The sequence below is a fragment of the Oncorhynchus clarkii genome, chromosome 7 (assembly GCF_045791955.1).
Source record: "Oncorhynchus clarkii lewisi isolate Uvic-CL-2024 chromosome 7, UVic_Ocla_1.0, whole genome shotgun sequence".
In the NCBI taxonomy this organism is placed as follows: domain Eukaryota; kingdom Metazoa; phylum Chordata; class Actinopteri; order Salmoniformes; family Salmonidae; genus Oncorhynchus; species Oncorhynchus clarkii.
The window spans coordinates 23941224-23963152 of NC_092153.1; the positions used below are offsets into that span (position 1 = coordinate 23941224).

At 46.1% G+C, this 21929-nt stretch overlaps 1 protein-coding gene across 1 annotated transcript; it reads left to right on the top strand.

Moving 5' to 3' along the window:
- Positions 1-1070: 1070 nt before the first annotated feature.
- Positions 1071-19823, top strand: LOC139413087 (trafficking protein particle complex subunit 10-like). The gene is made up of 23 exons (XM_071160135.1): positions 1071-1247; positions 2014-2095; positions 2264-2399; positions 3854-4050; positions 4311-4506; positions 4608-4719; positions 5097-5344; positions 5756-5902; positions 9008-9122; positions 9425-9501; positions 9818-9909; positions 10095-10235; positions 12114-12226; positions 12655-13211; positions 13444-13585; positions 13714-13872; positions 14163-14392; positions 14639-14739; positions 15055-15181; positions 15263-15433; positions 15609-15789; positions 15863-16057; positions 16277-19823. The coding sequence occupies exons 1-23, from the start codon at positions 1187-1189 to the stop codon at positions 16519-16521; spliced, it is 3825 nt and encodes a 1274-aa protein (XP_071016236.1). The 5' UTR covers positions 1071-1186; the 3' UTR covers positions 16522-19823.
- Positions 19824-21929: the final 2106 nt, after the last annotated feature.

Sequence of the window (21929 nt, forward strand, 5' to 3'; positions counted from 1 at the left end):
CATCAACACCATCCCCCCGGATACCCTAGACCCACTCCAATTCGCATACCGTCCCAACAGATCCACAGATGACGCAATCCTCGGTGAATGTAGAATCCATTGAGTTGGATAGCCATAGGGGGTATCTTGTCCGAAAGCCATGTTTCAGAAAAGTAGAGAATATTGCAGTTACGAGAGTCCCATTGATAGCTTCCCCCTTTTCGCCGGCGTTTACTCTTGGATAGCCCGAAAATTATGTCGGAATTACACAAAGAGGCCAGAGCAGATGAGTCAAAAAAGGTAAAGATAAACGCCAAAAGAATCACAAAATAGGGGTGTTTACGAGATGTTTACTCCCTTAACATCGGGAAGACGTACCGGAACATTAAGTCTGATGCCAAAAGGCTTAGAGACCGTTTCTATCTTCAAGCCATCAAACTGCTTAACACTTGAACTGGACTGACTCTCCATACCTTAGCGCGCGCGCACACACACACACACACACACACACACACACAGTCATGTGACATCCATAGATTAAGGCCTAATGAATTTGTTTCAATTGACTGATTTCCTTATATGAACTGTTACTCAGTAAAATCTTAGAAATTGTTGCATGTTGCGTTTATATTTTTGTTCAGTATAGTTAACCAATAGCTACCCGGAATATCTGCATTGACCCCTTCTGTTACTAACTCGTTCTGGCTATGCATACATACTGGACTCACATACTCACAAATACTTACATTGACACTCCAACACACATACTTTTTTTTTAATAGGTATTTGTGACCAACAGATGCATGCATATCTGTATTCCCAGTCATGTGAAATCCATAGATTAAGGTCTAATGAATTTGTTTCAATTGACAGATTTCCTTATATGAACTGTAACTCAGTAAAATCTTAGAAACACACACAGGCAAACATAACACATGCACACCATTTGCCACACGTGCACACGTACACACACACAATAGTTATGGTGCTTTTAAGACAGCTGGGAACTCGGGGGAAAAAACGAGGTCAAATCATGAACGCGGCATAACTCTCGTTGACATTGTGCCGGATGTCGTCATCTTCTAAGGGACATACAGGAAATGAAAAAGGCCCCAATTCGATACAAGCAGAAATGTACAGCTCTGATAACAACACTAGTGATATTGTTCACTTTCAAATGGAGGACTAATGTTGACTCTCGGAATCCATGGAGGCTCATGAAGAAAAGCCAATAATCTACACTATGGAAAACAAGCCGATTGTGACATGTTAGTTAACCTTTGAGTTGTCTCGTTAACGTTAGCAATGTTAGCTTGCTTGGCTAGCTAGCTACAGTTTTCCTCAGTGGCTGCTGTGCTTGTGAATCTGATTGACACCTCAACCAATGCAGTGGCCGCTGCAGATAATCTATTTTGTCTAACCGGCGTGCTAGCCAGCTACTGTATATCGTTTTAAAGATGGTTTCAGTAGTCCCTACATTGGCCATTTTTAAAAGGACATCGCTTTCTAGGCTAGTTAGTAGCTAACAAAATAGTATATTCCTCATGCAATCCATTCTTTTACATAGTCGACTCGGGCTGTTTTAGCTAGCTAGTTAACAAGCTACTAATCAAACGAGGTCTGGATGAGAATATCTACAAGTAGTACACTGCGCAGACTGTTCAAGTTTGAGGACTGTCAATGTATCAACGACAAGAGCTAGACAAGACCCTGACAGGGCGTTATTTCAAGAACATGTTCTCTAGCTAGCTAGTGTAGTTCGCTATGATCTCAAAACACAAATAGTGCTGTTACGTTGCCTCTGTTGCAAACTCAGACTGTTGCTCTGGGTGACGTAACCTAAGGTGTGCAGTGAGACATAGCTAGATGGCTAGCTAATAAAATGGAACGAAACAAATGAGTCACTGATCTCATTGAGCCCTAAAAATTGGAATAAGATGCTGGTTGGAAGCACAGTGGTTGAACCATTTTGCCTGTCTGCTCTCTCTCCCTTTCTCTCTTCTTCACTACTCTGTCTCAACCCCCGACACACAGGTGCTGGCGACCAGAGCCTGTTCACTTCTCTCTACACCTCTCTGGCACAGCAGTTACCCAGGGAGTCCATGGAGTGGAGGAGGTGAGCTATTGGGATGTTTGCACTTCGCTATCAGATGTGTGTGTGTGTGCACGCTTGCGCAACTGTGTGGCTTTGTGCAAAGTTGTGGATGTGTACGTGCTTGAGCGTGTGTTCCAGACTGTGTTTTAAGTTCCTTTGTTTTCAATGCCAATGTCTCCTCGTCTGAAGGTCCTACGGACGTGCACCAAAGATGATTCACCTCGAGGCCAACTTTGTTCAGTTCAAAGAGGAGCTACTTCCTAAGGATGGAAACAGAGCCCTGCTCACCTTTCCCTTCCTGCACATATACTGGACAGACTGTTGTGTGAGTAGTCGCTATTTGATGTAGTAGGACCATATTGGACAGACCGGCATTGTTGTTGGTATCATAACATTCAACACAGTATTATGATTCACACGAAAAACTCAAATGGCCGTGTGTGTGTTTGTCTCATATGGGTGTGTTAATGCTATTTTTATTCCTACATCTCAACATGTAAAGCACGCCTCTTATTTGCAACATTCTGCTGCATAGGCTATAGCCTACCTACCATAGACTATCAGCGCATCACCCATCACTATGCAATGGGAGCTTCAGGCAGTGTAATTGTTTTAAACCTGAACATTTTACTTTACTTCAAATAATGAGGAATGTCTTACCTTGCTTCGCAGTAGCCTTGCGATCATCCTTCCATAGAAACGTGGAGGCAATTCTTTTATATAGCCTTCCTCGTGCTCCTTAACCAGCATTTCTCTCCCGTGCTATTGGTTTTCATATCAACTTTCTTTCGTTGTCCATAAGCCAAAGGAACAATCCTTAGTCGTGTTAGCAAGCCATCATAGTAGTTGCTATTAGATTCCCCCTCTTTCTAAGTTTCCTCTCACATATGGAACATTAGGTGTGCTGTTTTGAACTGTGTTTTCCTCTAATTGCATTTTGGCAAATGTTTGAAAATGACGTTTTATTAGAGTTCAATAACAGGCCTTTTGAGTGTAAGATGAAGGGCTTGCTATTGCTGCACGTTTCTATTAAGCTCTTAATGAAAAATGGCCAGTCCTTGTATGCATGCATCGTATCAGAGAGGAAGAGGTGTAGCGAGAGGTTTCACTCTATCCAAAAATCTGTCCAATTTGTTTCTATGGGCTTATTTTGGGCCTAAGCTTGTCGCCTGCCTTGCTGCTTTGGGATGACTCCCATTGTTAGGGAGGAAACATAAGGATCTTGTCATTATATACAGGTCTCTGATAGTATTTTCTGCTGGGCACGTCATTTTACTGTTTGGAAAATGTTATACCGTTTGTTGACCGATTAATGAGGTTCGCATCCCTAGCATGGAATCTATAAGGTGTCGAAAGCGTTCCACAGGGATGCTGGCCCATGTTGACTCTAATGCTTCCCACATTTGTTAAGTTGGCTGGATATCCTTTGGGTGATGGACCATTCTTGATACACACAGGATATTGTTGAGCGTGAAAAACCCAGCAGTGTTGCAGTTCTTGACACGAACCGGTGCACCTGGCACCTACTACCATACCCCGTTCAAAGGAACTTAAATATTTTGTCTTACCCATTCACCCTCTGAATGGCACACAATCCAGGTCTCAGTTGTCTCGAAGCTTAAACATCCTTCTTCAACCTCTCTCCTCCCCTTCATCTACACTGATTTGAAGTGGATTTAACAAGTGACATCCAATAAGGGATCATAGCTTTCACCTGGTCAGTCTGTCATGGAAAGTGCAGGTGTTCTTAATGTTTTGTATACTGTGTGTGTGTGTCAGGACACTGAGATGTACAAGGCATCGGTGAAGGATGACATGCTGCGGTGGCAGAGCACCCTGCGGCTGCACGGTTCGGTGGACTGGCTCATTGTGGTGGTGGAGAGCGAAGCCAAGAAGAAGAACAAGACCAACATCCTGCCGCGCACCTCCATCGTGGACAAGATCCGCAACGACTTCTGCAACAAGCAGAGCGACAGGTCGGCAACATCACCACTCTCATCTCTTGTTATAACAGAATCTGAGCGTCTTTTGTCTACCAGTCTTTTGATCCAATCCTGTTGTGTAACACACCAGATTCATCTTCACAAGGACCTGAGCAACTCATTTAGTAGAATCAGATTTGCTAGTTGAGGGATGGCCCAAAAGCCTGCAGGTGTGTGGCTCTCCAGGAAGAGAGTTGGGGACTTTTCCCTCTAACACCTCCACACTCTCTCTCTCTCCCCTCCCCGTGGTTCAGGTGTGTGGTTCTGTCGGACCCTCTGAAGGAGTCGTCTCGGTCCCAGGATTCGTGGAGCGCCTTCCTGACCAAGCTGCGCACCTTGCTACTCATGTCCTTCACCAAGAACCTGGGCCGTTTCGAGGATGACATGCGCACTCTCCGCGAGAAACGCACTGAGCCCGGCTGGAGCTTCTGCGACTACTTCATGGTGCAGGTGGGTCACTCCCACCACCTGTCAATCATCCATGCTCTACTACAGGGGAAGCAGTTGTAACCTATTTAACCAACGGTTGGGTTTGTGTGTGTGTTGTGCAGGAGGAGTTGGCCTTTGTGTTTGAGATGCTGCAGCAGTTTGAGGATGCCCTGGTCCAGTACGACGAGCTGGACGCTCTCTTCACTCAGTATGTCCTCAACTTTGGGGCTGGAGGTACAATGGCATTGTTTACTACCCCTACCGTGGCTCTACAGTGCGACTATTTTAATTGCATATGCGCCTAAATATTTAGCTGTGTGACCTGGAATTTTTATTTAGCAGCTTAGAAAAATGAAGGAATCCACCTTTTATTACCCTACAAATGTTTCCTTGCGCTTCAAAATGTATTTGTGTACGCCTACATTTTTCAACTTAGGTACACACATGCTCCTTGTAAAAAAGGTCAGCGTAGAGCCCTGCCTACCTTTTACTATAGGCCTATTTGTGTTTGTTTACTGTACTACTCAGGGCAAAATCGTATTCTTGTGTCCATGTCTGCTGTCTTTTTCTATGTTGTGTCTACGTCTGTCTGTTGTGTCTACGTCTTTCAGACGGGGCCAACTGGCTGGGCTCGTTCTGTGCCCCGGTGAAGCGCTGGAGCGGGCTGCTCCTGCGGCGGCCCATCGACATGGAGAAGCGCGAGCTGATCCAGCGTGGCGAAGCCAGCCTGCTGGACCTGCGCAGCTACTTGTTCTCCCGCCAGTGTACCCTGCTCATCTTCCTCCAGAGGCCCTGGGAGGTCACCCAGCGAGCCCTGGAGCTGCTGCACAATTGCGTCCAGGAGCTGCGCCTGCTCGAGGTACCGTGTGTTTTTGAGTACTGTATTGCAGTCAGACTGGGCCCGAACTTCTGACATACAAATAACCTTCAAATTACTACTCGTTATGTGATGAAGATGAACTATTCTGCAGTGCACCTCGTCTTGCTCAAACTGATCCCCTCAAACACTCTGATTCTGGCCACGGACTCTCCTGTGTTTCCCCTACCATCTGTTGCCTCCTGCCAAAAATAGTTTGGTTTCCTCTATTGGTGTGATATATTGGCTTTGGTTTGTGCATGAGCTGTGTGTGTGGGGCATGGGTGGAGAAGGTGCTTCTGGTGTCCATGGTGTGACATTTTTGAACGTTTTGAAGAATTTTTAAATGTTGATTTGTGGATGGTAATAAAAAAGTATATAAAATGTAAATCTAGAGATCCTCATTTTGTGTAGGTGTATGTGGTCCAGGGGGCGTTGGACTGCTGGGTGTTCCTCAGCTGTCTGGAAGTGCTCCACAGGATCGAGGGCTGCTGCGACCGCGCCCAGCTAGAGGCCAACTGCTCCCACACTGTCGGCTTGTGGACCTACGCCACGGAGAAGGTGGCCTACCTACCTACCTGCATATACAGTGCATTTGGAAAGTATTCAGACCCTTTGACTTGTTCCACATTTTGTTACAGTACAGCCTTATTCAAAAATGTATTAAATAGTTTTGTTTCATCATTCTACACAATACCCCATAATGACGAAGCAAAAAAAGGTTTTTAGAAATTTTTGGAAATGTATAAAATAATGTAAATATCAAATTTACATACACTACCAGTCAACAGTTTGGACACATCTACTCATTCTAGAGTTTCTTTAATTTTACTTTTCTATATTGTAGAATGTTAGTGAAGACGTCAAAACTATGAAATAGCACACACAGAATCATGTAGTAACCAAAAGTGTTAAATAAATCAAAATATATTTGAGATTCTTCAAAGCAGCCACCCTTTACCTTGATGACAACTTTGCACACTCTTGGCATTCTCTCAACCAGCTTCACCTGGAATGCTTTTCAAACAGTCTTGAAGGAGTTCCCACACATGCTGAGCACTTGTTGGCTGCTTTTCCTTCACTCTGCGGTCCAACTCATCCAAAACCACCACAATTGGATTGAGGTCGGGTTATTGTGGAGGCCAGGTCATCTGATGCAGCACTTCATCACTCTCCTTGGTCAAATAGCACTTACACAGCCTGGAGGTGTGTTATGCGTCATTGTTTTGTTGAAAAACAAACAAGAGTCCTACTAAGTGCAAACCAGATGGGATGGCATATAACTGCAGAATGCTGTGGTAGCCATGCTGGTTAAGTGTGCCTTGAATTCTAAATACATCAGTGTCACCAGCAAAGCACCACAACACCATCACACCTCTTCCATGCTTCACGGTGGGAACCACACATGTGGAGATCATCAGTTCACCTACTCTGCATCTCACAAAGACACTGCGATTAGAACCAAAAATCTCAAATTTGGATTCATCAGACCAAAGGATGGATTTCCACCGGTCTAAGGTCCATTGCATGTGTTTCTTGGCCCAAGCAAGTTTTCATATCTTCAAGTAATGATGGACTTTAATTTCTCTTTGCTTATTTGAGCAGAACGATAGATTTTTACCTTGTCCGCTTGGGGATTCTATCCAGCAACCTTTTGGTTACTGGCCCAACCCTCTAACCACTAGGCTACCTGCCGCCTCATGAAGCTGGTTGAGAGAATGCCAAGAGTGCAAAGCTGTCATCACGGCAAAGGTTGGCTGCTTTGAAGAATCTCAAATATAAAATGTGTTTTGATTTGTTTAACAATTTATTTCGTTTACTACATGATTCCATATGTGTTATGTCGTCTTCACTATTATTCTACAATGTAGAAAATAAATAAATAAAGAAAACCCTTGAATGAGTATGTGTGTCCAAACTTTTGAATGGTACTGTAAGTATTCAGAGTTCAGACCCTTTACTCAGTACTTTGTTGAACACCTTTGGCAGCGATTACAGCATCGAGTCTTCTTGGGTAGGACACTACAAGCTTGGCACACCTGTATTTGGGGAGTTTCTCCCATTCTTCTCTGCAGATCCTCTCAAGCTCTGTCAGGTGGGATGGGGAGTGTCTCTGCACAGCTATTTTCAGGTCTCCAGAGATGTTAGATATTGTTTAAGTCCGGATTCTGGCTGGGCCACTCAAGGACATTCAGAGACTTGTCCCGAAGCCACTCATGCGTTGTCTTGGCTGTGTGCTTAGGGCCATTGTCCTTTTGGAATGTAAACCTTTGCCCAAGTCTGAGTTCCTGAGCGCTCTGGAGTAGGTTTTCATCAATGATCTTGCTGTACTTTGCTCCGTTCAGCTTTCCTTCGATCCTGACTAGTCTCCCAGCCTGCTGCTGAAAAACATCCCACAGCATTCAGGCGAAAGAGTCCAATCTTGGTTTCATCAGACCAGAGAATCTGGTTTCTCATGGTCTGAGAGTCTTTAGGTGCCTTTTGCCAAACTCCAAGCAGGCTTTCATGTGCCTTTTACTGACAAGTGGCTTCCGTTTGGCCATTCTACCATAAAGGCCTGATTGGTAAAGTGCTGCAGAGATTGTTGTCCTTCTGGAAGGTTCTCCCATCTCCAGAGAAGAACTCTGGAGCTTTGTCAGAGTGACCATTGGGTTCTTGGTCACCTCCCTGACCACCTCCCCCGATTGCTCAGTTTGGCCAGGCGGCCAGCTCTAGGAAGAGTTTTGGTAGTTCCAAACTTCCTCCATTTTAAGAATGATGGAGGCCACTGTGTGCTTGGGGACCTTCAATGCTGCAGAAATGTTTTGGTACCCTTCCCCAGATATGTGCCTTGACACAATCCTGTCTCAGAGCTCTACGGACAATTCCTTCGTCCTCATGGCTTGGTTTTTGCTCTGACATGCACTGTCAACTGTGGGACCTTATATAGACAGGTGTGTGCCTTTCCAACTCATGTCCAGTCAATTACATTTGCCATAGATGGACTCCAAGTTGTAGAAACCTCTTCAGGGATGAGCAATGGAAAGTGAATGCACCTGGGCTCCCGAGTGGCGCTGCGGTTTAAGGCACTGCATCTCAGTGCCGGCGCACAATTGGCCAAGCGTCGTCCGGGGTAGGCCGTCATTGTAAATAAGAAATGTTCTTAACTGACTTGCCTAGTTAAAACACAATAAATACATTTCGAGTCTCATAGCAAAGGGTCTGAATACTTATGTGAATTAGGTATTTCTGTTTTTTTGCAAATTCTAGAAACCTGTTTTTCATTATCGGGTATATTGTGTGTAGATTGATGGAAAAAATAAATACATTTTAAAGTAAAGCTGTAACGTAACAATGTGGAAAAAGTCAACAGGTCTGAATACTTTCTGAATGCACTGTACCTACGGCACCTCTGACCCTAACACACACCACTGCTGGTACACTGTGTTAGCCCTTGCCCTGGGGGCTTACACCATTCTGAAGTCACAAAAAAGTATGCTCGATGGAGAATCATTGTTAAGTGCTTCTTAGTCCAAGACTAGGCCTAATCTGTGTCTGCGAAACCATGGAGTTTTACTGGGTCAAGAAACTCTGACACACTTTCTGGTGATCGTCATAAGACTCCATTTCCAGCTTGTCACTGTGGCCCTATGTATGTTGTGATGCGTGTGTTGTTGTTGTTCCCAGCTAAAGTCTCTGGGCTACCTGTGTGGCCTCGTGGCCGAGAAGGTCCCCACCTCCGAGGACCTAAACCGCACCGTGGACCTTTTGGCTGGCCTGGGGGAAGAGAGACCAGAGACGGGTATTACACAATCACACTAATGCCCTAGGCTTTTAGCTCAGCTGACCCAGTTCACTCACAATAGGCCCTTGGTTATAAAGTAGTAAGACCTGAGCATTGCATTAGAATGGATAATGTTGTGTTATTTGAGAAAGGCTGTGTTGTGTTGTATGCCGTGTCAAAATCGCTTCGCCCTCTGTCGTGCAGATGACTCTCTGTTTGAGGTTGAAGTGGGGTACTTTTACCGTCAACCCAAACACATCATTGTGAGGTCATGGAAGTTCATAGTGTGTTAAGTGTGTCTCCTGTGTTCTCCCTTACAGTCAACAGCCTGCAGAGCCCTTACAAAAAACTCAATGAGGCCTTATCGTCTGTGGAGGCATTTGAAAAACACTATCTGGTAAGTGCCATGTTGATTAGGTGGATAATGGTGTAGCCAGTAGCAGTAGTCCTTGATAAGAGCCTTGATTCTGCTTCATAATGTTGTGTGTGTGTTCGTGCGGGGGACACTTCCTAGACAGAGTGCCTCTGTTTATAGTCTTGGTATCTAGTTCATTGGGCCCCATTGCCCTCCAGGCCCACTCTCTTTAGGCACTGGGGCAGAAAGCCATCACAGAGCTAAACATTCTTATTTCGTGAATGCTGTCTTTGTCCTCTGATCTCTCTTTCTCTTTTTTACAATTTTTTTTATTACTATTTTTTTAAACAATTTTTAGGAGCTGTCTCATGCTGCTATGGAGATGTACAGAGCCATAGGCAGGATGCGCTCAGCCCGACTCATTGGGAAGAGTCTAGCTGAGTTTTACATGTAAGCCTTTCTTTCTCCTATCCTTTTTGTGTTCCCTCTGCCTCTCACTCTCCATCTCTGAATGGTGTTTCCAAAGATGAAGGTTGCTGGAAAAATGATTAGCCCCAGTCAGCTAAACGTGCTAATGAATGAAAGGGTGTAGGGTTTCTCTAATTGAATAAAAACGGTGCTAACTGTGTGCGTAGGAAGAAAGGTGACCCGGAGAGAGCAGAGGGCTTCCTTGATGACTCTCTGAGGTCATACGTGGCAGAGGGGTGGAGCCTGCAGGTGACTCATACCAGGAAGCAGATGGCCGAGTGTCAGAAGCTCCTGCAGCAGACTGAAGAGTATCCTCTCAAAATGCAGCGTTCAAAACAACTGGGAACTCAGAAATCTCCGACTTCCGAGTTCAGTGCATTCAAGACAACTGGGAACTCTGGGGGGGGGGGGACAAAAATTATTTTGAATGGTCATCCAACTCGGGAACTCGAGCCTCTTTCTAGAGCTCTGACTTGAAGATCACTGACCTCATGATTTGACCTCGTATTTTTCAGGGTTCCCAGCTGTCTTGAACACACCTGACAGGAGGAGAGGAAGCACTTCTGCCAGGAGATCCTTCTCTTTGCAGCGTGAAACAAAAACAAGTGTTTGCCATTGGACAAGTTCAGGTAGTCCCTCCCTGTTTCATTCTATTTTCTTCCGTTTGGTGCCTTATGTATAAAACCCAATGTCAATCAGTCTCAATGGGCGCATTTGACATTGCAACGGATTTTCAAGGCGAGTTGAGACTGACTACAACTACTTAATGTTAGTTGTAGGTCAGTCAGCCACAATTTACCCATAATACATCACGGTTTAGATGCTCTCGACACAGACAGTGTCTTCATTGGTGTACAGTCGTGGCCAAAAGTTTTGAGTGACACAAATATTCATTTCCACAAAGTTTGCTGCTTCAGTGTCTTTAGATATTTTTGTCAGATGTTACTATGGAATACTGAAGTATAATTACAAGCATTTCATAAGTGTCAAAGGCATTTATTGACAATTACATGAAGTTGATGCAGAGTCTATATTTGCAGTGTTGACCCTTCTTCTTCAAGACCTCTGCAATCCGCCCTGGCATGCTGTCAATTAACTTCTGGGCCACATCCTGACTGATGGCAGCCCATTCTTGCATAATCAAAGCTTTGAGTTTGTCAGAATTTGTGGGTTTTTGCTTGTCTACCTGCCTCTTGAGGATTGACCACACGTTCTCAATGGGATTAAGGTCTGGGGAGTTTCCTGGTCATGGACCCAAAATATCAATGTTTTGTTCCCCGAGCCACTTAGTTATCACTTTTGCCTTATGGCAAGGTGCTCCATCATGCTGGAAAAGGCATTGTTCATCACCAAACTGTTCCTGGATGGTTGGGAGAAGTTGCTCTCGGAGTATATGTTGGTACCATTCTTTATTCATGGCTGTGTTCTTAGGCAAAATTGTGAGTGAGCCCACTCCCTTGGCTGAGAAGCAACCCCACACATGAATGGTCTCAGGCTGCTTTACTGTTGGCATGACACAGGACTGATGGTAGCGCTCACCTTGTCTTCTCTGGAAAAGCTTTTTTCCGGATGCCCCAAACAATCAGAAAGGGGGTTCATCAGAGAAAATGACTTTACCCCATTCCTCAGCAGTCCAATCGCACTACCTTTTGTAGAATATCAGTCTGTCCCTGATGTTCATTTGCATGGCAAAGAGGGACTTTGCAATTAATTGCAATTTATCTGATCACTCTTCGTAACATTCTGGAGTATATGCAAATTGCCGTCATACAAACTGAGGCAGCAAACTTTGTGAAAATTCATATTCGTGTCATTCTCTCAACTTTTGGCCACGACTGTACATTCTATATGACCCAGGGTCATGTTCAATAGGGCCAACCGTAACAACTGTTTTTCAATGGAAAATGAAAACATGGGACTCCTATTGGACAGATAGTACCTCCCTGGTTCATACCGTTTCGAAGCATTATATGAGTGGGTGGACTAAAGATTTCCATCATGGGTAGCTAGGTGAATAATGACCTCAAAGGAAGGTTGGCTACTATTTCACCCCCATCCAATCTGCATGCTAGGTAGGGAATCCTTTCTGAAGCCTCTCTTCTTTCACTCTCCCATTGCATTGAAATAGCCAGGTGTCAGTCAAGATACAATCTTCTAGTTCAGGTTTCCTTGATTCACTGTGCCAGCTACCTGCAGACCAGTGCCTTGCTGGCGGGCGACGCCAACCTGACAGAGGAGGAGAGGAAGCACTTCTGCCAGGAGATCCTTACCTTCGCCAGCCAGCCCCCGGCACCCTCAGGTGAGCACACACACACACACACTGCGTACACTCGAGACATGGCAGGAACAGTCAAAGCTGTTTGTTCTTGTCTACTGCATCAATGAGTTGAAAGCTTCTAATTGCACAATGAAAAATCCAAGGATCCTTGTCCGGTTGTCTTAACTTCTGAGAGACTTGCCAACTAAACTGGTCAAACATGTAAATAGTGACAATTTTTTTGTCCCAAGACTGATAAACATTTGCCTGGTCCCCAGATCTGTTTGTGCTTTTGTCTGCTCCATTGTCATTGTCAAGCCTGACAATTTCATAAGGAGTTGGCAAGAGAGCAGAAAGACTGGCACCCATGCTAGACCAACACAACTCTGACATCACAATGTTGCCATGTAATGCATTGCCCTCTGTCACCTCCCTCTTTCATCTCCCTCTTCCTCCTCTCGTCTCTCCAGACCAGACTGTGGCTCTGAGCATGGCGGCGTTCGCCCAGCTGCGCCAGATGCAGTTCAGCCCGCCTGGCGCCGTGGTGCACGTGGGTGCCGCCCTGCAGCTGGAGCTGCGCGTGCGCTGCCTGATGCCTGTGGCCATGCAGGTGGAGCAGCTGGCTGCCACTCTCCACTTCAGCCTGGAGCAGGGCGGGGCGAGGGGCCGTGCGGGTAGCGCCCAGAGGAAGACAGGCCAGGGACCACAAGGCCAGGGGGACGGGGTGGTCCTGTTCCCCCAGGGAAGCCCCCTAGCTGGGGCCGGGATGGGAGCTTCGCTACCCCCCGCCCTGGAGCTTTACGAAATGCAGGACCGCAGCCCGTCGGACAGCTCGCTCACCTCCACGGGGGTGGTGTGTAAGAACATGCACCTGCTGCTGCGGCGCCACAACAGCTCCGCCTCCCTAGACACGCCCACCGCCGGGGCCCTCCCGGCAGCGGTCACCGTGGACGACGGGGCCCAGATGTTGAGGGCACGCGACATAACGCTGCAGCCCGGCGACAACAGCATATTGTTCACGGCCCCGGTACGTTTTCTTTCAGCCTCCTGTAACGTCATCAACCGTCATGTCTCGAGTCCAAGTCCACCCCGTGGCTCATTTTCAATTTGTCTAAAGAAATCTGTTCTCTCCTTGCCTCCTCTCCATTAAAACAGAATGGGGAACGCTGTCGATTAGAGGTCAAGTGTCACTTTATCACACCTTGTCGGTCTCTCTTTTTCTCTTCCCCCACTCTCCACTCTCGCTCTTTTCTCTCTAGACTGGAGAGCCGGGCTCATACACGTTACGTCAGCTGTGCGGGAGCGTGGGGAGAGTCCAGTTTGTCCAGTCTCACATCTACCCTGTGGTGCAGTACGAGGTCTACTCCCAGGAGCCTCAGCTCACCATCGAGCCCCTCTCAGGTCCGTCTGTCTGGCCCTCTGTCCCCTTCTTTAGCCACAAACAGTGAATGCTAATCGCTGCCTGTTGATATGTGATTGGACCGGGTCATCCTTGTATTTTTACGTGTGTATCTGTGTTTTCCCTCCAGACAACCTGTTAGCAGGCATTCCCCAGAAGGTGAAGTTCACCATAGCAACAGGCCACTACAGTGTGAAGAAGGGTGACGCGTTGCAGCTTAGCAATACAGACTCCATGCCCATCCTCCACTCTAGCTGCTGCTCTGCTACTGTCCTGTCCAGCACGGGAGGTCAGCCTTCCATCCATCCACTCTGGGTCAGAGGTCAAGGGTCAGAGAAGTTAAAGGGATAGTTCATCCAAATCTTTGCATTGCAAGTAGTCTATAGACGAGGAGAGACTGCAGCCCAGCCGCTGCCTCCAATCACTATTAGCCCAGGCAGGTCTGGGGGTTACCATGGAGATCAATGACCCTCGGTCCATAGGGGGAGACACCTTTGGCGGTCCATGCTGACTGCCTTTCCCTGCTTCTGCAGTTGCTAACTCTTTTCTGTTCTCTCTCTCGCGCCCATCTCTTTGCAGAGCGCATGGGGGAGAGTGCTCTTTCTATCCAGTCATCGGAGAAGGTGACCAGCATTTCCCTGCCCCCAACCCCTCCCTACCACACCCTGGAGTTCCAGCTGGAGGTGCTGTGCCACATCCCCCCCACGCCCTTCAAGCCCGACATCGAGCGTCTCACCAACGGCGAGGTCCGCCACCGGCCCAAGAGCCACAGCCACGCAGACAGTGGCATGATCAACATCGACCAAAAGGTTTGAAGACCGTTTGTCCTCCTAGCCTATAGTTAACCCCAGGACCACCTTTATATCATTTACTAGGGTCATGTTCATTAGGCACCCAACGGAAGACGACAGACTGAAACGGAGGGACTACCTGGATTTGTCCAATGAGTATTCCGCCTCAATGTTTGAAAGGGTTTTGTTACACTGTGGCCTAATGAACATGACCATGCCTATCCTATGTTTACAGCCCTGTGTGTTCTCTTTCTGTCTCCATAGGTCTCCATCGACTGTCCTTGGTCCATCTACTCCACGCTCATAGCCCTAACCTTCTATGTCCCTTTCAAAGCCAAGCACTCAATACTCTCTGCTGGGAAAAGGTAGGTCACACACACACTCCCATCTGCTTTTCCTGTACAGGGGGGGGACATTTTTGTCACGCACAGTCACAGATGTGTGCAGAAAATACAGCATGATGTAATTTGAACCATTTTTATTTATTTACTGAGTGATGCGCCCAATGCAAATTCCAATTGCAGTATTTGGAACCCGCATTGGGTAATGTACCTTCTCGTCTACAGGATTTTAAATGCAAAAAATTGTGTCTCTTCAATGACATGTCTGCTCATTCAGTAAGGAATCTATGGTGACGTCGAGAGTCTAAATATTGATCTGACTCCTGACTGGTCACACAGGAAGTACATACAGGTGTGTCTCCAGAACGTGTCCGACACAAACTTCCACCTGGCGGACCCGGTCCTCACAGAGCGCCAGCCCACAGTCTCGATGGAGCTGCTCTCACTCAATGTTAAAAAGCAACAGGTGAGTAACTGACTGTACACACACACTTCATCTCTCTCTCTCTACACACACACACACCTGTTCTGATCCTCTTTGCCTCAGCCGGTGTGCAGTCAGCAGTCAGTGTTCTGCCTGTGGGAGATGCGTTGGGCCAAACCCCTCCCGCTGTGCCTGCAGTGTGCATTCTCCGCCAGCTTCGCGCCCGTCTCCGCCTCGGACACACACACAGCCTTCAAACCCTACCGCTACGAGTTCCAGCTGGACCGGGTCTCTGTGAGTACACACAAGACCCAGCTCTGGGTCGCGTCATAAGACACCACATGGAGGAAAACACATTTTTTTGTTTTCCGTTGCAAAAAAACCCAAATTAACACAACCCTGTTCTCATCGCAAACAAACGTCGTTCTGGGCTTGAACATCGCTCGATGTTGCTAACCCTCCTCCCCAGACCCTTTACAGCTTGAAGGCCGAGATCTTGCCGCCTTCCGGGGACCAGCACTGTCGCACCGGCGCCCTCTGTGGCCTCGAGGTGTCCATCACACGGCAGGCGGAGCCCAGCGAGACTGAAGGGGAGGAGGAGGAGTCTACGGAAATAGAGGGCCTGAGGACCACCAAGCTCATGTATGAAGGTAGGACACGGGAAGGTGTGTGTGTGTCCATGTCCGATACTTACCTGTCTACCCTGGTGTGTGTTGTCTGCAGTGGTGGACAACAGCAGTAACTGGGCGGTGTGTGGCAAGAGCTCGGGGGTGGTGTCCATGCCCGTGGCTGCCAGCGCCACACACAGGGTTCAGATGGAGGTCATGCCCCTGTTCGCCGGTCACCTGCCCTTCCCCAACATCAAAGTGTTCAAGTACCTGCCCCACAATGCCGTTCCAGCCATTCAGCCCGACACGGGTATGTAACCCACAGCTGCAGAGCGGTCCTTAAGCTCAGTCCGTAGGCATGTCTCCCATTACTTGACAAAATGGTAGTCTATATTTTGTGCCATCTTTGTCAACCTCTTACATGCTGTTTAGATCATTTGCTTGTAGGCATTATTACAGCGCGTGTTGTACTCGCTCACACACACTCAGTCACACTCATCTGTCTCTCTCTCTTTCTCTGGCCACTCAGACAGCTGCTTAGAGAACGACACCATTTCCCTGCTGGACAAAGGGCTGGACGACCAGGGCGACACGGCCAGCATCCGCAGCCGGGGCAGCGTCCACTCGGTGGGCAGCGGGGAGCAGCAGAGGGGTCTGCCCATGCCCCGGCTGGAGCCCTTCAGTCCGGGACAGGTGTTCTATTGGAGCCAGGGGCGGCAGGTGCTGGTGCTGCCCGTTACTGATGATCACGTGATGGAGGTTAACGTCACATGACCCCTGTGGGCCGCTGCTGCACCCCCCCATGCCCCCACCACGCCTGGACCTCTGTGGTTTGGTTCCTGGCTGTGGTTCTGGAACCGGGAGAGGGCCTGGCGGCAGGGAACTGACACTTGCTCTCCTCTCAGGACTCGTTGCTGGCCGGCCACTGGCCCTGCTCCTGTTCTGGCCTGAGTTCCATCTGCTGTATTTTTATCCTGTCAATCTTTTTTTTTTCATACTGTAAAACTATCTCTCTCATTGATTCTTGCTCCGTGGACACAGTAAACCGCTTAACTGTTCTACGTAGACCCCCCCCCCCCACACACACACACACACACACACCTGTGATCGGCTTGCTGGTTCCACTGATCGTCAACACAACCTTCTGTATGAGGCACACATGGACACACTAATGGCCGTTTGGACAGGGGTGCTTCGTTTTGTGGTTTGTATTGGTTGATGTGTGTCTCTGTCTATGCATGACATGGCAAGTTGTGATGGATGAAGGGAAAGAGCGGGGCCGGTTAATCGTGTGTGTGTGTGTGTGTGTGTGTGCGTGCAATATCTACTCCACTTTTCCTCTTCACTCACTTTCCAGCCCCTTGCCCCCAAACCCCGCTGAATCCTCTTTCCTTTGCTGTAGTCCTAGCGCCACCCTCTGGACACAGTACAAACTGCTCAATAAGTACACATTCTTCCAGAGGAATCACTGTACTGACTGTGCAAAGGCTGCACCAAAAACACATTGTCTCTAAGGAATATTTTGGAGAAAAATATGAGTTTTGTTTTTGTGCAGGTGTGAGACGTACTAATGAACACTTGCTTTTGGCTTTGTTCAGGTTTTAGGGTTCACTTATTCACGTATCGGTGGAATCTGAGAACAATGGGATGAAATAGCACTTGGTTGTTTTCAGTGACTTCTTTTTGGATGAAAGTGACCCGTCTGTTTGAAGTGTTACCATCATGTGTTCTGTCTGACTTTGTGGTTTACTTGAATGCTGAGTAGGTAAATTCCTATGTTTAGTAAATGTGGTGTCTGACAATTATTTTTTTTCCTCTTCTCTCAGACATTCGCTGTTGCTGCGGTAACTGTCAGGAAGAACACTTTCGTATCGTAGCACAATTCTTTCACAAAAACAATTTAGAAGGAGGGGAAATTCGCTTGTGTAAATGCGATGTTCATTAGTTTTATTGACCTCTATTTTTGTACTGTGTCGCCGGACAAGTTTTGGTTGTTGCTCAGTGTCTGTCGGTGTGGTTGTTTGGTATCTACTGGAGGCCTATGGTGGCTTTGGGCCTGAGGCCTAAGCACACCCTGTAGCACACCCCTTCAGCTATACTGTCCTGTATTCCTCCACCTCTGGGCTTGTATCTAGCATAATCCCACAAACAAAGTAGTGCTCACCGCCAGGACGAAAGGCAGAAGACTTGTTCCCTCTATCTGGCCATCTTGATGAAAGAGAACCCCGCCCACTCAGACTCCACCTACAAAACTTAGTGGCAAAAAAATAAATAAGATGTGAACCCTTTGGAATGACCTGGATTTCTGCTTAAATTGCTCATCAAATTCTTCATCTAAGTCAGGACAATAGACAAACCCAGTCTGCTTAAACTAATAACGTACACACAATTTATAAGTTTTCATGTCTTTATTGAACACAGTGTGAACATTCTCAGTGCAGGGTGGGAAAAGTATGTGAACCCTTGACTTTAATTACTGGTTGACCCTCCTTTGGCAGCAATAACCTCAACCAAACGTTTTCTGTAGTTGCGGACCTGCACAACGGTCAGGAGCAATTTTGCCCCATTCCTCTTTACAATACTGTTTCAGTTCAGCAATATTATTGGAGTGCCTGGTGTGAATCGCTCTCTTGAGGTCATGCCACAGAATCTCAATCAGGCTGAGGTCAGGACTCTGACTGGGCCACTCCAGAAGGTGTATTTTCTTCTGTTATAGCCATTCTGTTGTTGATTTACTTCTGTGTTATGGGTCATTGTCCTGTTGCATCACCCAACTTCTGTTGAGCTTCAATCGGACAGATAGCATTACATTCTCCTGCAAAATGTCTTGATAAACTTGGGAATTCATTTTTCCGTCGACGATAACAAGCTGTCCAGGCCCTGAGGCAGCAAAGCAGCCCAAACCATGATGCTCCCTCTACCATACTTTACAGCTGGGATGAGGTTTTGATGTTGGGGTGCTGTCTTTTTTTATCTCCACACATAGTGTTCCTTCCATACAACTCAACTTTAATCTATCCACAGAATATTTATGTAAGTCTTTAGCTGACACTAGGATTCTTCTTAACCTCATTGAGCATTCTGCGCTGTGCTCTTGCAGTCATCTTTGCACGACGGCCACTCCTAGGGAGAGTAGCAACAGTGCTGAATTTTCTCCATTTATAGACAGTGTCTTACCGTGGACTGGTGAACATCAAGGCTTTTAGAGATACTTTTGTAACCCTTTCCAGCTTTATGCAAGTCAACAATTCTTAATCTTAGGTCTTCTGAGATCTCTTGTTCGAGGCATGGTTCACAGAGCAAACTCAAATTTTGTGAGTGTTTCTTATAGGGCAGGGCAGCTCAAACCATCTCCAATCTTGTCTCATTGATTGTACTCCAGGTTTGCTGACTCCTGACACCAATTAGCTTTTGGAGAAGTCATTAGCCTAGGCGTTCATATACTTTTCCCAAACCTACAATGTGAATGTTTAAATGATGTATTCAATATAGACAAGAAAAATACAATAATTTGTGTGTTATTAGTTTACCCACTCTGTGTCTATTGTGACTTGGATGAAGATCCGATAACATTTTATGACCCAATTCATGTAGAAGTCCAGGTAATTCCAAAGGGCATACATGCATGCATACATACATACATACATACTTTTTCTTGCCACTGTACATGCCCGAATCTACAGCAACACGGGTCTGTCTTTGAAACGTACATATGTCCTCGGTGTGTGTGTGTGTGTGAGGTTGTGATATCAGTGCTCGTCTATGTACACATCTTATTTTATGTCCAGCTGTATTTATTGTCTTATTTTAAAAAATATATTATTTAACGGCAAATAGCTGGAAGGGACGGAATCATCAATCACTCTCACAGAAATAAAGACATTGGGAATTGTCTGGTGATTTTAGTTTTTTTGTCTTTCAACAGTCATTGGTCACTGAAATCCAAAAAAACAAAAACAATGTGTATGTAAATGATTCCATGGGAGTTCAGCACCATTGATTGTATTCAGATTAGTTTAAATAATTAATCATATGTATGCATTATACAGTTGAAATTAAATATACCTATGTTTTAATGTGTCTGTGTCCTCCGTTCTGGTGCTCAGTGAAGTATTTGTGTTTAGAGAAACGGGACGGTTTTTAGACTGGCTCAAATGAAACACCAACCAGACCTGTATGGTATCAACTACCTTGTTTCCTCACTTCTCGACAAAGTCATGTGCAATTTTGTCAAACAAAAGTATTATAGGCCTAACTTACACTTCAATACAATACTTTTTTTTTTACTGAACTGCTTTACAATACTTGCCACAGTAGCCCTGTAAAACAGTGTGTTGTATTAGCCATTGTGTGCTGTGCCTTGGGCTGTCGTGGCGACTGTTACGCCACACCTGAAGTCAGTCAAATTCCATGTGACCGGTGAGTCACGGTAATTAGGCTTCTCCCATCAGCTTTCTATAGGCTAGGCCTAATACGTTTATTTCTCAACTTTTCCACTATTAAGCACGTTGCTTATCTTTACAACAGGAGTATAGCCTACTTGGCTGGCATGAAAATGAACCACAGGGAAAAAAGCGTCCTCCATTCGCTATTTAAGTGCACAGATAGTTTTTTTCCCTGCTGCCCCTGATTCGAAACAAGTGCATGATAATGGTCCCTCCTAAATCAAAAAACAATTTCACACCTATATTATTTAGTATATGTAAAGACAAGGTTAAGTCAAGAATAGCAACAATCTACCCACAATATTAAAGCTGATCCACCCCATAACAATATATATATATATCTACAACGAATACAACAAAATAAAGAATAATCTGATGGGTGACAATATTAGCCTGTCACTTGTGAATGATGCCCAGCATAAGGCAAGAAACAATATAACAATTGTGTTTTTCCGCTAATGGAACATTCGCGCTTATAGCCTACCGCCGTGTGTGCATTGATGCGTTATAACCTGAATGAATAGCCTAATAGTTTATCAACATTTGAAGCTAAACATTCTGATCTGTTGCGTCAACCACATTGCGTAAAACATGTTTTTTTATGCTAGTGGTAGTCCCAGGCTATGTTTGGAATATTCATTTATTGCACAGAATAGAATAGGTCAACTATTGTACTATGGGGGATAGTAGATTGACATAGGCTAAGTGCTTTTGCTGTTCGTTCGCGCCTACTCATCTTGTTGGCTGGCGAAAAGTAAATGTGTCTAGTTCTTCCAATATCTTCAACGTGCATCTCGGAATAGTATACGGACGCGCAGTTGTGTCCACGATGTGTCGGTCTTTACTTGTTGCCTGTGGAACTCATTTTCGGAGCAAGCTTAAATGGGCGTTTACTCTTTGTTGATGTCAGTATTGCAGCTTTGTTGATGTTTACATGCGCTCTCTGATAAGGCATAAGCAATGCTGTCTCTGGGTGTTGTAGATGGAAAGTGTATGCCCCGTGAGAAAAAAATGAGCATTGTACTTTCTCGTGGGCGACGATTGACGAGCATGGTTTCTCATCGGTCTTGCACGTGTAGTCTATTGTGTGCTGAATGATGACTGAATGGCAAAATGATCATGAAATTCTCTCTATTTATTTATGGGTTTCAGCCACTATAGGCTACTGACTATGCTAAACCGACTTGCCTACGGTTAATAGGCTACTATAGCCCAGTAGACCTAGTTGTCTATTGTGCTTAACTTCAGCTGCACAATGTCTTGAAACCCAAACGGTTTGATTTATTTAAAGATTAACTGGTGTCTTCTATGGGGTTGCCTCCACCCTGGAATGTGTTTTTGTGTGGGTGGGTGTTTTTCTAGGTTGCCACACTACCCGAGGAATGGACACCAGCCACCAATCGTACCCGATCACTCCCGGACCATGTATTTCTCACGACTCCTACATCTCCGTGTGTGGAGTAGGCCTACCTGTTTTCCCTACGTTAATAGTTTTCCCTTACCATCATGTTCTGGAAGAAGCCCTGCTCCACACCCGGATTGCAGCGTCCCTGCCCAGGTCTACAGATTGAGCATTGCTGTCAATGTTGTCTGTCGATGACCTCCAGGAAGCTCAGGCACTGCAGATAAGAACTAATCACAGCGCTCAGTGGGAATTTATTAACGTTGCAGCTGTGATGGCAATTGTCCATACTGTGCTAGCAGTAAGTCTTCTTAACTTATAATCATAGTCGCAGT